The sequence below is a fragment of the Seriola lalandi genome, unplaced genomic scaffold (genome assembly GCF_002814215.2).
Source record: "Seriola lalandi dorsalis isolate HSWRI2012SDOR001 ecotype SW California unplaced genomic scaffold, Sedor1 jcf7180002053930, whole genome shotgun sequence".
NCBI lineage: Eukaryota > Metazoa > Chordata > Actinopteri > Carangiformes > Carangidae > Seriola > Seriola lalandi.
Window position 1 is genome coordinate 514,234 of NW_019524483.1, and position 15,966 is coordinate 530,199.

Sequence of the window (15,966 nt, forward strand, 5' to 3'; positions counted from 1 at the left end):
TCATCTTATATCCTCTGCACCAAAAGATACATAAAACATTAGACATGTGACATGGGATATTTTAGAAGAATGTGTGGTTTATTTAAAATTCAAAAAATTAAATAGCAACAAAAGAAGGCATATACAAGCTCTGTACATTATTTATATGATTTCTTCTGAGATTTGACATGGTGAGGACACAAAGCGTCTTATTAGCTGGAAATCACAAGGCACACTTGAGCATAGGTAATTCTGGTGAGTTGATACATTCATTACTTCCAGGTACCATCCCTGATAAGAACTGGTGCACAAGAAAAGGCATATTAAGATTTTGGCTGCCTGTTAAATGAGTCAATGTTATTTTAAGTGACCAACGAAATCAATCTGTGCTATGCTGAAAAGCAGGGCAGGTGGTAGAAATATACCTATACCCTCGCATTTATGGTCAGTGTGTGTTCCAAGCAAGTGTGAGCAATGAATGAGCCGGAGCAGTGGAGGTGATGTAGCCCACAGCCGGATCCCAGACTTCAAACTGGATCACTGATGATGACCTACAAAACAAACATGCACCCACAGTTCAGCACAATCCATTATCGCTTACACATATTCAAACAGATTTAAAGTAAAGTACCTGTTGAGCACGATGAGCACTACTGAGCCATCTGGTCTGACGAAGGCGGTGTATTCCAGGTTTGTTTTCCGACTGGCAGACACCCCCACTCTCCGAGACCCCTCCCACAGGAATTTACTGTGTAAAAAGGAGATTTATGTGGTTCTCCTTGGACTGACACCTTGTGACGACGGAACAGGTGAAACACGACATACAGTGTGAACAAACATCATGTACTACCTGAAATGGGCCATGCTATAGAAAGATGGCTGCTTGTAGAAGATGTCGCGCTTTGCGTCCACTATAACAGGACTGTCCACAAAGTTTTTAACCCAGTTTGGTCCACCAGTCTGGTCCAATGCCAGGTTCCAGTCAGTCCAGCCAACCACATAGTGATTTAAGTCCTGCCATGGAGAAAACAGCCACAGCTTAGTATCTAGTCTGTGCTGTGTAACTTTGAAGTGAGATGTGTTGTTCTGTTTAAATTAATCCATCAGACTGAAGCCTGGTGTTTTGTTTATATGTGACAAGGACATCGCATCTACATAAACAAATCCCTCCTGATTCTCAAGACGTCTAGAGGCTGAATGCACCCGTGCAAAATGGATAGAATGGATGGAGTCCAATTTCCTTTGAGAATACAGAAGAAACAAGACACCAGTTCCAGCTTGCTTTGATGGCCTGCAGGCAGTTTCTGAAGAGTATGTGCAGCAGAGTGCAACTTGTAAACCTGCACTGCAGCATCAGGGTAGGTGACTCACCTTTCTGGAACAACTCACAGCTTGTCAAATCTCACATCTGTTACCGTGGATCTGACTGAACAAGCAGAACCCTCATGCATAAGATAAGATGATCATACCTCTATAATGTCATGTGCGTACTGTTCAGCCCTGTCCCAGCTCCCCAGCTTCACCCCTCTGTCTAGTGGGCTCCACCCAGCACAGGCCTCCGTGCCAAACAGGTAATACTCCGGATAGAGATGATGCGTGACTCCCAGGCTTATCCCAGCTGGGACAAGGCGGTCCATGTACCAGTGAACTGCCACACCGTGAATATACCTTCCTGCATGAACATCATTTAGGACCTGCAGGGACAAGGGAAGGAAAAGGCTTGAGTGAAAACTAAATTTCCACATCTAACGCAGGCAAAAAAGGGCACCAATGTCCTTTTTAATGATATGGGTTGTGGCTCAGGAGGTTGTCCGCTAATCACAAGGTCAGAATGTTGAAGTGTCCTTGGGCAAGATACTTCAGTATATAGGCGTGATGTACAGTATGTGTGTGCAAATGGGTGTGTGACATGTACTGTAAAGCCCTTTGAGTGGTCTCAAAGACTAGAAAAGCATTATGTAAGTGCAGCCCATTCACCATTTATTTATTGAAAAGTCTTAAAAAGGTCTCATAAGTTATTAAAAACTCCTACATTTCATTCACAACAATCCTACATATTTTCTCTTCACTTCTGTAGACAGTAATATTAGTTGAAAACATATTTGCATCTTATTGTGGGCTATCGCCTTTACAGACCAATAAACTAAAAGTGAGTTTGTTTCAACTGTGGATTATTCATGCGGGATGCTTTTTAAAAAAATACATTTTATGTTTCAGTCAGCACCATTGGAGCTGCAGCAAACACTATCACTACTGCTAGCTGCAGTAGCTAGGAAGCTTATCATCTCATAATGAGCAAGAGCGGATTTTGGCAAAAGCTTAAATTTATCATTTTTATCCAGGTCGCATTAATATAACTGATTATATCATTAGGAATTATTGTTATATACCGCTGGGAAGTTCAGTGGTATAATAATAAATAATCTTAGGCTGAATTGCTCCTACTGGTTTTCCGTCATACTTTCATCCTTTGGGTGGTATGACTGTGAAACGAGGTATTAAATTGTGCGGTAATAAAACGGTTTGAAAAAAAGCCTTAAATTTAACTTGGCAAACTCTGTAGACATCTGTTTTGTAGACAGAGCCTTGTTTAATCTTTTGTCCCGTCTCTTGTGGAATGGTTTAGGATGTTTCCTCCCTAGATTATTTCCTTCTGACAACGATTTCGATCCCAAAGATGTGGGACAGGAAGATGTAAAGGCTCCTTTATTCCCACAGCTGTGTCACCGCAGAGTGAATGGTAGCTAACAACACTTATTTTACATTTCCCCCAGCATTCAAACACTGTTACCTTACCTTAAATCCTCTATACTTTGTTGAACATAAAGTAGTTATGATCTTAAGATGTTATCTTTTATCAAGTTCTGCTGTTATATGAATTCTTTACTGAAGAGTTCTGATTTGTTTTCTGCAACACCAGTGTAGCCCCAGGTATAATAAAGTTTAGTATGGCCTCTCCCACTACTTCTGTCCTTGGACTCACCACTTTGGCCCAGTGAGGCAGCAGCAGGCGGTTGTCATCCAGTATGAGGATGTGAGTGTGTGGGTATGATGAAGCATGCAGAGCAGGGCCCAGGTCCAGAGCCACCCAGTCCCGCTGCTCCTCAGGCGTGAAGCCCAGAGCCTGGAAACTGCAGTGAGACAAAGACACTTCTCAGTCTGTTGTGAAGCCATGAGGATGGTTAATACTGTTTCGTATTAAATTCAGTTGCAAAATGAATTGAGGAGAGACCTGTAGTTTGTCAACTGTCCTGCAGAGGGCTCGTTCCCTGTGGTCAAAGCCCAGAAGGTCAAGTTATATTTAGCATATTCCTCAAGGAATCTGAGAGGAAAGATTAAAGCAACCATCAGAATAAATTTCCCTTGTATCAAACATTACCAATGTGTGACATCACATTAAGGCAAAGCCATATGTCACCTGATATAGTACTGAGCCCATGTTTTATGCTCTTTGCCACCAGGATGGCCATTCAGGAAGCCCTTTCCTATCAGTGCACCATTAGTTTTCATCCAGGCGGGGGCGCTCCAGGCGCTAGCCAGCAGGGACAGGGGGTGAGGAGACAAGGCCTGAGCACGCTGCAGGAGAGGGATCTGAGGAGAAGAAGCAGAGGTGAGATGAGAGTGGAAGGACTGATAGACGCATGTGTGTGAGACAAAGTAAGAGAAAGAAACCTTCATGTTGATGTCTTCATGGGCCAGAGTGAAGTTGTCCAGGTTGTAGTCTCCAGGTGTGTCAGCGTAGGTGTACAGACGGGTGGAGAAGTCACAGCTGGCCATGGGGACTCGCACCACGCTGTAGCCGATACCTGCCAGAGACACAGCAGCAGTAACAAATAAGGCTGGGTGATCAATATGGGTGTCCTTTTGTTTCTGTACACAGATACAGTATGTTGCTGTGTGTGTTTTATAATTCATAAAAACATATTTCTGTTTTAAACTTTACTTTAACCCCCACTATTTAGCAATTATAACAATAAGTTCATTAATGGATATTATCACTTTGTAATATAGTTGTAAGCCGATGTAAGTGTTGCATTTGTCAACAACTATAACGCCTCCTGTGGGCCGCCGTTAATGGAGGCTACAGAAACAGTAATGACGTGAAATGTTTTAAATCATTATTGTAGGTAATTACTGTACATTAACACACTTTATATCTGCTTACAACGACATTATAGTGTCTTACAAACCATTTATATTATTCTATAGAGCTTATGCTAAGTAGGGAGGTTTAAAATAAAATCTTACCCAGAATTGGATATTGAAGCTTTTGTTCTACACATTTTCATGAGAGTTTGGTGTCATGAAAAGGGAGAAAACAGTGGAACAGCTCATTACTCTGAACATTAGTTTGAATATTTTCTAAGTGATTCTTCATACATTATGGTGATATGTTAAAAAAAAAAAAGCGTTACTGAAACCATGATAATGTTGGAAACAATATTGCCCTAATAACGATCGATTGTTGCTTATACTGGACAATGTGGATTCTTATAATGATTATGATGATGATGATGATGATGTGTCACCCGAATAAGCTACATATAGACACTGTGCGAAATGTAATTTATGTTGTAAGTTATGTTGAGTTGTTGCTTTGTGTCAAACACTGATTTCTACATGTTCATATATGAAAAATGCACAAGCAAGAATAATACATTTTGTATCTAATTCCTGAATATACCTGGGAAGAACATGAACATCACGCTTCTCTGGTGCATTACCGTGGTATTACAGGCAGCTACCAGTGGAAATAAGTGGCCACATACGTTTGCCTATCTAGTGTACCTTCACTGGAGAAATACTGTCGTAGCAGCTGGTCCTGTGCACCAGCAGACAGGGACAGGATGTTGATGGCTGCTGCGTCTGTCATAGCTCCTCCAAATCCTCTGATCTTCTGGTACTTCTGGTAGTGAACGATAGTCAACCTGAGGCCTGACAGAGACACATAAACAGGAGAGATACTCTGTACCTGCTCCAACGCCACTGACAGCACAGTAAAAGCGCACTGCATCACTCACCTGCCTCCGTGCTGTTCACCTGGACCTGACCCTGGCCTCGCTGTAGTCTGCTGCCCGCCATGCTGCTCAGGTAGGAGGAGTACTGACCCAGTGGAGGCAGGGTTACGGACCCAACACTGTCACAGTATGTTGAATTACACTCACACACCACTGAGTCATGGCCAAAGTTTCTGGCAACACATTTATTGCTTTCTGGGAGGAGAAGAGGGTATTGTTATTTTTCTGTCACACACTGAACTGGTGAAGAAAGTCATAGTAATAGTATTGTGTTGTGTTACCTGTTGAGAGGGTCACTTGTGCTGTGAGGAAAACAAGAGCCAAAAGCACAGCTGCTGGCAACGACAGCGCCATTTTATCTGGAAACAAAGTAGATCCAGGTGACATTGAACTAAACACGGGTTAAATCTGCGTCAAACAGCAAAACACAAATTAACAATGACCCAGCTGCTGTGTTTATTTAGCTGACACACACACATTTCACTGTCTTTCAGAGCACTTCACAGCAGATTAACTCACCTCAGAGGGGCCTGACAGAAACTCTGGCATGCCCTGTGAGGTAATTCAAATATCTACACTCCACCGTCACCTCACGTTCGTCCGGTCTGCCATACCGGAGACCGCTTCCCCGTTAAGTTTGTTGCGGCGAGGAAATGGACTTCTGGCAGCAGTCATGTGATTTTGTAAACTGTCACGTGAACACCCATGCAACAATCTGTCCCTGCAGCCAGGTGGCGCCGTACCTACAAATAGGTCATAGAAAAAAATATATATATACTTTATTGACTTTTTGGACTATTCTGATGTTTACAAATGTTTTTGATCCAATTGAGCTGCTTAAATAAAACTGGCTTTGGGAAATATTTAAATAAGTTATCTTATCACAGCTTTGCTCCATCTCTGCTGCAATTTTCCTTCTAGTTTCCAAACAGTGTCATTTGCAGAAAAATAAATGGCCATTACACCACTGTGTTCAAAAATAAGACTTCAGTTTCACATGGTCACATGATTTAAATTAGTCTATTTAATTATTTGATGTAATTTACACTTTTACAATTGTCTTGTTTCTGTATGTACATCCATTTTAGATTTTTTTGAATTGGCTGCTGTGACTGTGCAATTTCTCTTTGGGATTAATATATTCCATCTATTTTGCAATTAAAGATTGCATTTTGAATTTCATAAACAGTACCACTCTCAGAAGAAAAAAAGAGTTCTTCCCAGTGGATTCCAACTAAATTTCTTTTCATAATTAAACAGACAGTACTTCTTTACTTTGTTCAACATTTTATTATCAAAGTAACACACATGCATCATAATTTACACATTATAGACATGGACGTTTGTATGTTTATGTATTTCCAGGACAGTGATATTGTTTGTGTGATGTTTGTGTTTGTATGTGTGTGGTTTGAGTCTGTCTGTGACTTCACAGGAAGGCACAAATCCTTTCCAACATCGTTGGATTTCTGTTGCTCAAGAAAATGAGTTCTTTCTTCCCCTCTTCTGTTCGGCCTGATGGAAAAAAAAAAATCCAAGTTAGTAAAACAACATCATTTGCATGCCATTAGTATGTAATAGCAAAGCATCAACATGATTATCATTTACTCTGTGGATGCTGCAGCCACTGGCGGTCCATATAATAAAGGTAACAGCTCTCAAACTCCTTCTCGCTGTAGTTGGACACAGACATTGGGACAAACGGGTCCATGGTGTCAAAACCCCTCTGATGAGCAGAACAGACAGGAAGTCAAAATACAGGAAATCAAAGCTGTCGTCTTCAGGTGTGTTTGACAGACGAATCCATCATTGGTTGAATTAGCAAGTTCAGAGATGCAACATGATCACAAGCAAGGTCAGTTTCATTTGCATGATCACAAGAAAGTCCGTACGCAACACAAGCCCTGTCATAATATTCAAACAAAAACAGATATCAGTATTTATATAATTCAGATGCACAGTGGGAAGAAATAAGTAATACATATTTTTAGATGTGTATAAACCCATTAAAAAAGACAAGTTCAAGATAAGCCCACATGGTCGCTGGTCATGAAGAGAGGTCTAAATTATTCATTTTGTCCAATTATAACATCAACATTTTTTTATTTGGTGAGACGAGTTCTGGTATACGACCCTACTTTGAGTTTTATAGTTCAATCATTGTCCAGCATAAATGGAAGAGGTGGGTGACGATGATGGATTTACTTGTCCATTAGGAAATTGATCTTTTGACATGCAGCAGACATTAGATAAATACGACTGCAATAAATAATATTATAATCCACTACGACAACATGACGACACAACACTGGCAACAGGTACAGCTTTCAGCAACAAAACAAACTGAACAAACCAGACAGGATGGAAACACATTCGAGAATTAATTCTGGTCAAGTTTCTGTTCCACAAGGCTTTTCTTATATGCTTCTCCGCTATATAAAATAGCGCACTTCATAGAGAGGGAAGGCCCACATATGTGAAACAAAGGGTGAGACTCATCTTATTATGTTATATGCAATTTGTTTTCTGGTAATATTACTGGATATACTAGCTGTTAAAAGTTGAGATACTTATATATATATTTATATATATATATATAATGTATTGTGTCTATGACTAAAAAGAAGCACTAGCCCCTGACCCTGATGATTGAAGTGATGCAGCCTTCAGGTCATAATTGCAATTTCTTGACTAACAACCAAACTTAGGGAAAGAGAACAAAAGACTAATCTACTGTCAGAGCTTGAAGGCAATTGGTATGGATAAAAAAAAAAAAAAAAAGTACAATACCTCTCCTAGCAGCTCTTGAGGCAAGTAGGCAGATTTTGAAATGTAGAGAGACCCTGTCTGAGACACAGTGGCGATGATGGCGCCTCCAGTCTGAGACAGGAGAGTGAGTGTTAATGAGGAAAAAAAAGAAAAAAGAAACATAATATTCTCATGTAGCTATGGTCAACGCCTTTAGTGTGTTCTTCTCACCCAGTCGTTCTTCATCATCTTCCTCAGGTTATAAACCAAAGTGAGCTCATGTGGATCCACCTGATGATGGAGAGAGAGAGAGAGAGAGAGAGAGAGAGAGAGAGAGAGAGAGAGAGAGAGAGAGAGAGAGAGAGAGAGAGAGAGAGAAGGAGGGAGGGAGAGAGAGAGAGAGAGGGAGAGGGAGAGGGAGAGGGAGAGGGAGAGAGAGAGAGAGAGAGAGACACACATAAGACTTCCTGTCAATGGAAAGTGGAACAGAGACATTAAGACTAGTATGAGCATGACAGGATTGTGAATATGTTTCCTCACAGCGCTCTTATCCTCCTTCTTGATGGTAGATCTTCCCCACAGGGCATTGACACCATCCACAGCCACGGCCAGGCGGAAGCTTGACTCCGGCTGCCCGCTTTGCAGCCTCAGTTCCTTCATCACCGCCCCCACCACATCACTGCTGCTCTTCACACGAGATATACCCTACGGCAAAGGAAACTCCATCAAAGCCTGATATATTATGTAGGGGAAATCTTAAGGACTGAAATAGTAACAGTAGTAACAATAAATCTGAGCAACTGGGTTATGGTCAAATAGCACAATTGTACTTGTACTTTTCAGTACAGATGCCAAAACTGGAGCTCTGAAACAGATTCAGTGAGAAAGAAAATACAACATCTGTCAGTCTAACCTATTTTGTCAAGTAACGTCCTGTCAGATGGCTGGTTATCAGTATAAGATCTAACCACATTTATAAACCACAACAAGCTCACAGTAACACAAGCAATCACCTAGAAATAGCTTCACTGCCAGGTCAGACTCACTGTAGCAGCACTAATATCCCAACGTTTCCCTTATCTTAGAGCAAATGATATGAACAACAACAGCTGAGCAAAATGACAAAAAGTGAATAAATCTGCTGCTCGTTTAGTCCTTTGTACACGTGTGGTACAAAAATATTGTGCTGATCCATCACCATGCCCAGCTCATCGAATATTGATCACCACTAAGCACAGGCAAGGTAATAGATGAAACTTTAATGATCCCTGTGGGGAAATCAGTCCAGTAGGTAACAGATAGAAATATGAAAAATGTCTTGAAGGAGGAGATAAACCACATCTCCAGTGAACAAAAATATCAAAAGCAGAAAAATAAAGAGCTGAAGGCAGGACATCCAGGCTCCCACTCGTTTGCACTGTGAGGGGACTCACCTGATCCACCAGCTGTCCTAGTAGACTTCCCTCCTCAGTGAACTCTCTCTTTGTCCACACATAACGATGCTTTGTCTTTATCTGGGAAAGAAACAGCACAGTTTCACTGACCAGTTCTATATGGACTAGGTTCTCATCTGAGTTTGAGCACCAGGTTTCCAATGTTTCTTTCCTCACAGAGGAAATGTGGGAAGTAAGGATCGAGGTTCATATAAAGTTATACATGTTTTAGTTCCACGACAATAATTACACCCATTAATATCTCAAACGAGAATCTTTAAGCTGCTCAATGTTTCCTTTCTAGTCACATTACTTGCATGTGTGTCAACATGTTTAAGACTGTGTTGCTTTGTGGGGGAAATGCCATGTGAGTCCTGAGTAGAGTTAACTTCCTAGATCGTCTTTAACAAACATTGTCAGATTATTCTATAATGTGACTATTTACCTTATTACAAGGCAGACAGTATTTTGATAAAGGTGTTTATATTGACGGCAAACCTGTTCCATCCATTTTCATTTTGACACACAACAGAGCAGGGTCTGACTTCGTACTGATTACAATAAAATGTCAGACTTTTCCTTCATCATGCTGCTCTGTTGTTACTGTATTAACGCCTTCTTTTTACAGTTTTACACATGGGTAGATTCAGGTGGTATCAAGCAGTTTAACTGCTTAACATATATCAGTAACTGCTGTGAAGACACAGTGGCAGCTCATTTAATGCCCATTAATGCCTAAGCGCTTGTTAATAATGTGACAAATCTTGTAAAACTCCACAAGTCTTATACATATATTCAGAATCATTTAGTTTATATTGTAAAATTGCAGCAAATGTAAATCAACTGAGACTGATGTTCATGAACTAAACTGCCTAAAAATTGTTACCGTTGAAAGGAATTTCTCATTGGTGGTCCTGAAGCTTCGTAACCATTCAGCAGCTTGTAATGGCTGGTCAAAGCGAGAGGTGTTATAGGATGACGGCAGCAGCTCTTTACAGTTCTTCACCCAGATGTGGGCTGTATATAGTTATTTTAAAAAAAACACACACACAGAGAAGACGTAGAAGGGTTAACTATTGAAACTTTCTGGTTACCAGTCAGCAATCTGTTATGTGTGACAGTAGTTGTCTCACCGTCAGGAATATGCAGCACCAGCCATCCCTGTGTGTAGCAGAAGTGGAGTGCGTGACAGAGAGACATCGTCTTCCCACTGCCCTGCAACCCGTCTGAACAACTTCATAAGGTCAACAATAGTCAACAAATCAGGGTCTTCAAGAGGAGTGTGTTCATTTTTTCTGTCTGTGTTTGGCAACTGTGTATTTTTGAAGGATACAGAATAAATATCGATGTGCAGGTTTGCTGTAGTCTGTTTTCTTCAGGTACGAGATGACCTCCAGAGCTGGCTGCCTCACCATTATACAGGCTTCATTGAACGCCTTCACCTATAAAACCATACATGAAAAAATGTCTTAATTGTAGACATTTTACCAAGTCACAAAATATTATCCATGACCCATTAAAACAAAAATATATTGTGCATGAGATACAAACAGGAACCCACCTGCTGTTGATAACGCCAGGGGAGGCCACGAGGGAACAGCGTGTGGATGTGTGCAGAGGGCAGAGTGTAATACTGTCCTATATGTTTCTCAGACTGACACGCCTGGAGAGACACAAACAGTGAGCTCACCAGCTAAAAATCACAGATCACCAATCATAGCACACCATGGTGAGGATATTAGTTGTCTGAACACTTTGCTCACCGGATCATTCTCCTGCGTTCTGAAAACTGAGAACGGCTCAGATTCTGACACTACAGCCACAGCCTCCTGCTGCTGCCCACATCCACTGGTATGGAGGGTCCTTACATGTGTTACCTGTTAAAGTTTAGTGGAAGGAATATTCTTATTCACAATTTATATACAGTACAGGCCAAAAGTTTGGACACACCTTCTCATTCAATGCGTTTTCTTTATTTTCATGACTATTTACATTGTAGATTCTCACTGAAGGCATCAAAACTATGAATGAACACATGTGGAATTATGTACTTGTGTGTGAATTAACTCTTAACTCTTAAATAGGTCTTGTATTTTAGATTCCTCAAAGTAGCCACCCTTTGCTTTTTTGATAGCCCTGCAAACCCTTGGTGTTCTCTCAATGAGCTTCATGAGGTAGTCACCTGAAATGGTTTTCACTTAACAGGTGTGCCTTGTCAGGGTTAATTAGTGGAATTTCTTGCCTTATTAATGGGGTTGGGACCATCAGTTGTGTTGTGCAGAAGTCAGGTTGATACACAACTGTTAGAATTCATATTATGGCAAGACCCAATCAGCTAAGTAAAGAGAAACGAGTGGCCATCATTACTTTAAGAAATGAAGGTCAGTCAGTCCGGAAAATTGCGAAAACTTTGAATGTGTCCCCAAGTGCAGTTGCAAAAACCATCAAGCGCTACAACGAAACTGGCTCACATGAGGACCACCCCAGGAAAGGAAGACCAAGAGTCACCTCTGCTGCTGAGGATAAGTTCATCCGAGTCACCAGCCTCAGAAATCGCAAGTTAACAGCAGCTCAGATTAGAGACCAGATGAATGCCACACAGAGTTCTAGCAGCAGACACATCTCTAGAACAACTGTTAAGAGGCGACTGCACGAATCAGGCCTTCATGGTCAAATAGCTGCTAGGAAACCACTGCTAAGGAGAGGCAACACACAGAAGAGATTTGTTTGGGCCAAGAAACACAAGGAATGGTAATTAGACCAGTGGAAATCTTTGGTCTGATGAGTCCAAATTTTATATCTTTGGTTCCAACCGCCGTGTCTTTGTGCGATGCAGAAAAGGTGAGCGGATGGATTCTACATGCCTGGTTCCCACCATGAAGCATGGAGGAGGAGGTGTGATGGTGTGGGGGTGCTTTGCTGGTGACACCTGAACCCAATCGAGATGGTTTGGGGTGAGCTGGACCGCAGAGTGAAGGCAAAAGGGCCAACAAGTGCTAAGCATCTCTGGGAACTCCTTCAAAGCTGTTGGAAAACCATTTCAGGTGACTACCTCTTGAAGCTCATCAAGAAAATGCCAAGAGTGTGCAAAGCAGTAATCAGAGCAAAGGGTGGCTACTTTGAAGAAACTAGAATATAAGACCTGTTTTCAGTTATTTCACACTTTTTTGTTAAGTACATAATTCCATATGTGTTCATTCATAGTTTTGATGCGTTCAGTGAGAATCTAAAATGTAAATAATCATGAAAATAAAGGAAACACATTGAATGAGAAGGTGTGCCCAAACTTTTGGCCTGTACTGTATATTGCGTTTTTGGTATATTTAGTCATACACTGAAAGCAAAATATATACAGGGGGACAAGAAATATAACACAAATAGAACAAATAGTAATGTGTGTTAATACGTGACAAAATATATTTTTAGATATAATACCTAACAAATTAATCCAATACCTTAATACACTGATGAAAAGCCTTCAGCTTAAATTGAGCCAAATCAAAAGGCTTGAATGTAAACATGTACTGTGATCTACATTTATCCGTCATGTCATCTGACAGGCATTTTCAGAAAAAGCTTAACTCATGTTTTATGATAAATTTAAAGTGCATTTCAAATTGAAATCACACAAGTGAATCTTTCTGCAGCTCCTCTTGGACTGAATGGACGCACCGAGTGTTCAAAAGAAAGATGCTGAGTCTTAAATGAGTACATAAATACCTCAACAGTGTCATTATTCATTATATTTTCATTATCAATTAATCTGCAGACCATTTTCAATTATTTTTCTGTTGATAAACTACTTGATTAATGGACTAATAATTGAAGCTTTCTAACAATTTACTTAATGTTCCTTTTGACCATTTTTACATAGTTACCAAATGAGTTTACCTAAACCTATGAGGCAGTATATTTTGATACACTGTACACCAAACCTGGAAAATAACTACACCAGTTATCTTACCCATGGTTAGATTTCTTTAGAGGGTTTATTGACAGGCATGTAAATTAATGCACAGTTACATAATTTCCTCCCTTGCGTTGTAAACAGAGCAGCTGCCCATGGTCAAAATGTTTAAAAGGGATTATGTCATTGTACAGTCCACAGGTTATGTGTCTGCGGCTTCTCACTTCAACGTCTTGCTAATAGTGACCTCACCGTTTGCCGTAGTCTGAAGGACAGTCTGTGAAGCGCCATGATCTGAAACACGGAGGAAGACATGAATTAAAGTCATATTTCAGGAAACCTCAGGCTCCAAAGCAGCAGGTAATGTGCAAACTCACACCACAGTCCCGTAACCTTGCGTAAACCCTTAGCTAACAGCTAACGTCAGCAGTGCGGACCTATGTGAGCACGTGAAGCCGGTTACCTGCATTCAGCTCATTAAATGTTCACTGGCGAGGTCTTCGGGTAATGTCATATAGAGAGAAACGTCCTGGCTTTTAGGTTAGGCAGAGAGTAAACCTTACACTTCCAGGCCAAGTCAATGTGCCAGAGCCACCATGGACACCGCCATCATGCAGCGCTGAGCAGGAAGTGACGTGACGCCATCACAAATCTGTTTGGCCAATCAGGTGCCAGGAGCCAGGCGACAACAACAGAGGAAAATGGAGTTTATCCGACTTTGACATGTTTCACCTGTAATAATAATCCATGCAGGTAGACTAATGACACCTGTAAACACATTGTGGAAGTTTTCAGTGCGTAATAACCAGTTTAAAAGCAGTAAACATGGCTCTTTTGACAGGAGTCCTGTGAGATTTTGCCCACTTTTTATTTTTTAAACGTATAGTAAGGCCCAGTGGGGCAATTAACTATTAGATCTGTAGTGGAGATAGGGAGATTAAGAAAAAAATGTTACAAGCCACTTTTACAAAGGAGACAACGATAACAGTGTATACTAACATCACAGAGCAAACTTACATTACTCTTACCTCTATATGTGTTATGCTTTTGAAGTATCAATATCCACATTTTGTACCACACTTTCAAACTCCATATTGCTGCGTTTGTCATATCCCATGTTCTACATTCAATTTTTACTCAATTCTTACATTCTACTGAGTCCTTAGGACTACATACTTGCTTTTTCTACTTTTTATCATCTGAATTTGCTCTTTAAATTCTGTTCTATTCTAAAAAATATATCTTTGCATTTTTCTCTATTTCATTAGATGCACTATGCACAGTCTGGATATAGTAACTAAGCATTTCACTGCACACTGTGTGTGAATATATGTGTGTGTGTGTGTGTGTGTGTGTGTGTGTGTGTGTGTGTGTGTGTCACAATCTTTTTAATCTTCCTTTTCATTTTTAGAACTTTTTAATTTGCAATCATGATGTGTGCTACACATACAGTCTACAGCAAACATCATACAAATAATTGACTGTATGTGAAATGTAAAGTAGCAGCTGGATTACCAACCAGGCTAATAGAGAAGCCCCTAAAGCTCAAAGCCACAGGAGCTCAAAAAGTTCACTCTTTGTGCACAAGTTATACACAGTTTGAATTCATTCAAATTGGCTTAGGAATATGCACTGCTAAAATACAATATCAACAAAGGTATTTGTGTATTTTCATCTAATCTGTGTCAAATCTAGTTGTGGTTTAGATAGTTTGGTCTAGCTGTGGTTCTTTTTGATTAAGTACATCTGTTATTGTACCTAAGTGAGCAGAGCCTTTTTCTTTATCAAGATCTGATCTGATTTGATTTGAGCCACATGGACCAGTGACAGCTAATCATAGGGTGTCATTTGGTTTCTACTTAACTTAAACACTAGGGGCCTTATGGCAAGTCCTGCATCATTACAGCATGCTGAGGATCTGTCTTATAATGGGACCCAAATCAAAATCCAGCTTTAAAAACTTTATTTTTAGGTGATATTGCCTTCATTAGTGCATATTTTTAAATAATTGTATATTTCATTTTGATTGCCAGTAGCTATTTATTGGACATACAGCAAACATGTACAGGTAGTTCCAACTTGTCAACTGGGTATGGGTGAAATTCATGTATAGTGTTGTATATATACTGGGAGGTTACAGTGTACATAGACAATGCACAGGAGGCCAGTAAAAGCCCCAAAGCTTTTTTTTTTTTTTTTACTGCGGACCCATAGTGTGTTAATCTGATTCTGTGCATAGACATATAAACAACAAAATAGCAGTAATGATGATATTACTACTCCTACTACTGCTAATACTGAATAATAGTATAAATCTATAATTACTAGAATCGTTTTATCAATAGTATTTTCGATTAGCTATAACTTTATTTTAATGTTTATATTAAAATATGTATTTAAAATATGTATAATCAGATTGTTTTGTTGTGCACTATATAGGTGTTGTTCTCACTGCATGAAAAAAAACACTGCTTGCAGTTTACGATCAGTCTTTTTTCTGTTGCATCGTGATAGATGATAAACAATCTCACAAATTAACTTTTTAATAAGTGCTCAGCCCAGTCTGCCCTTCTTTCCTCTCTCTTACACTGTGTAAGATGAATCCCGTATTACATTACACGATGCAACTTTTCAGCTGCTCCTCGGATCCTACCAGCAGCATATTTTTGCCAAGTCGTCGCCATTTTATTAAGCGTCTAAATAGCCCTCCCCAATCGCCTATTATGAACCGCAATGAGATCCTGTGCTGTATTCACCGTTTTATCCCCTCCTCTGGCCACATGAAAATGGCCACGCAGTTGCATTCCCGCACATCCACCAACCCCTCTGCTCCGTCAGCCTGTAACCACTGTAGCACACACACACACACACACACACACAC

The 15,966-nt window shown here is 40.3% G+C and overlaps 2 protein-coding genes across 2 annotated transcripts; both read right to left on the minus strand.

Moving 5' to 3' along the window:
- Window positions 1–57: 57 nt before the first annotated feature.
- Window positions 58–5,667, minus strand: gba1 (glucosylceramidase beta 1). The gene is made up of 12 exons (XM_023402376.2): window positions 5,517–5,667; window positions 5,279–5,356; window positions 5,001–5,192; window positions 4,768–4,914; window positions 3,652–3,785; window positions 3,398–3,570; window positions 3,212–3,301; window positions 2,963–3,110; window positions 1,449–1,673; window positions 830–993; window positions 611–727; window positions 58–530 (listed from the first exon to the last, which is right to left on the minus strand). The coding sequence occupies exons 2-12, from the start codon at window positions 5,349–5,351 to the stop codon at window positions 425–427; spliced, it is 1,569 nt and encodes a 522-aa protein (XP_023258144.1). The 5' UTR covers window positions 5,352–5,356; window positions 5,517–5,667; the 3' UTR covers window positions 58–424.
- Window positions 5,668–6,264: 597 nt separating this feature from the next.
- On the minus strand, window positions 6,265–13,720 carry dap3 (death associated protein 3). The gene is made up of 13 exons (XM_023402377.2): window positions 13,549–13,720; window positions 13,338–13,379; window positions 10,942–11,055; window positions 10,740–10,841; window positions 10,512–10,620; window positions 10,312–10,404; window positions 10,065–10,195; window positions 9,179–9,259; window positions 8,286–8,450; window positions 7,977–8,036; window positions 7,788–7,877; window positions 6,606–6,723; window positions 6,265–6,512 (listed from the first exon to the last, which is right to left on the minus strand). The coding sequence occupies exons 1-13, from the start codon at window positions 13,552–13,554 to the stop codon at window positions 6,427–6,429; spliced, it is 1,197 nt and encodes a 398-aa protein (XP_023258145.1). The 5' UTR covers window positions 13,555–13,720; the 3' UTR covers window positions 6,265–6,426.
- Window positions 13,721–15,966: the final 2,246 nt, after the last annotated feature.

Excerpts from the sequence above, each read along its gene's own strand:
- gba1 (XM_023402376.2), bottom strand. The coding sequence starts at position 5,351 with ATGGCGCTGTCGTTGCCAGCAGCTGTGCTTTTGGCTCTTGTTTTCCTC. Across the intron at positions 3,571-3,651 it reads ATGAAGACATCAACATGAAG|ATCCCTCTCCTGCAGCGTGC; the intron begins GTTTCTTTCTCT and ends TCTTCTCCTCAG. Across the intron at positions 3,302-3,397 it reads TGGGCTCAGTACTATATCAG|ATTCCTTGAGGAATATGCTA; the intron begins GTGACATATGGC and ends CTTTCCTCTCAG.
- dap3 (XM_023402377.2), bottom strand. Across the intron at positions 10,196-10,311 it reads GGTGCTGCATATTCCTGACG|CCCACATCTGGGTGAAGAAC; the intron begins GTGAGACAACTA and ends AACTATATACAG. Across the intron at positions 7,878-7,976 it reads AGATGATGAAGAACGACTGG|ACTGGAGGCGCCATCATCGC; the intron begins GTGAGAAGAACA and ends CTCCTGTCTCAG.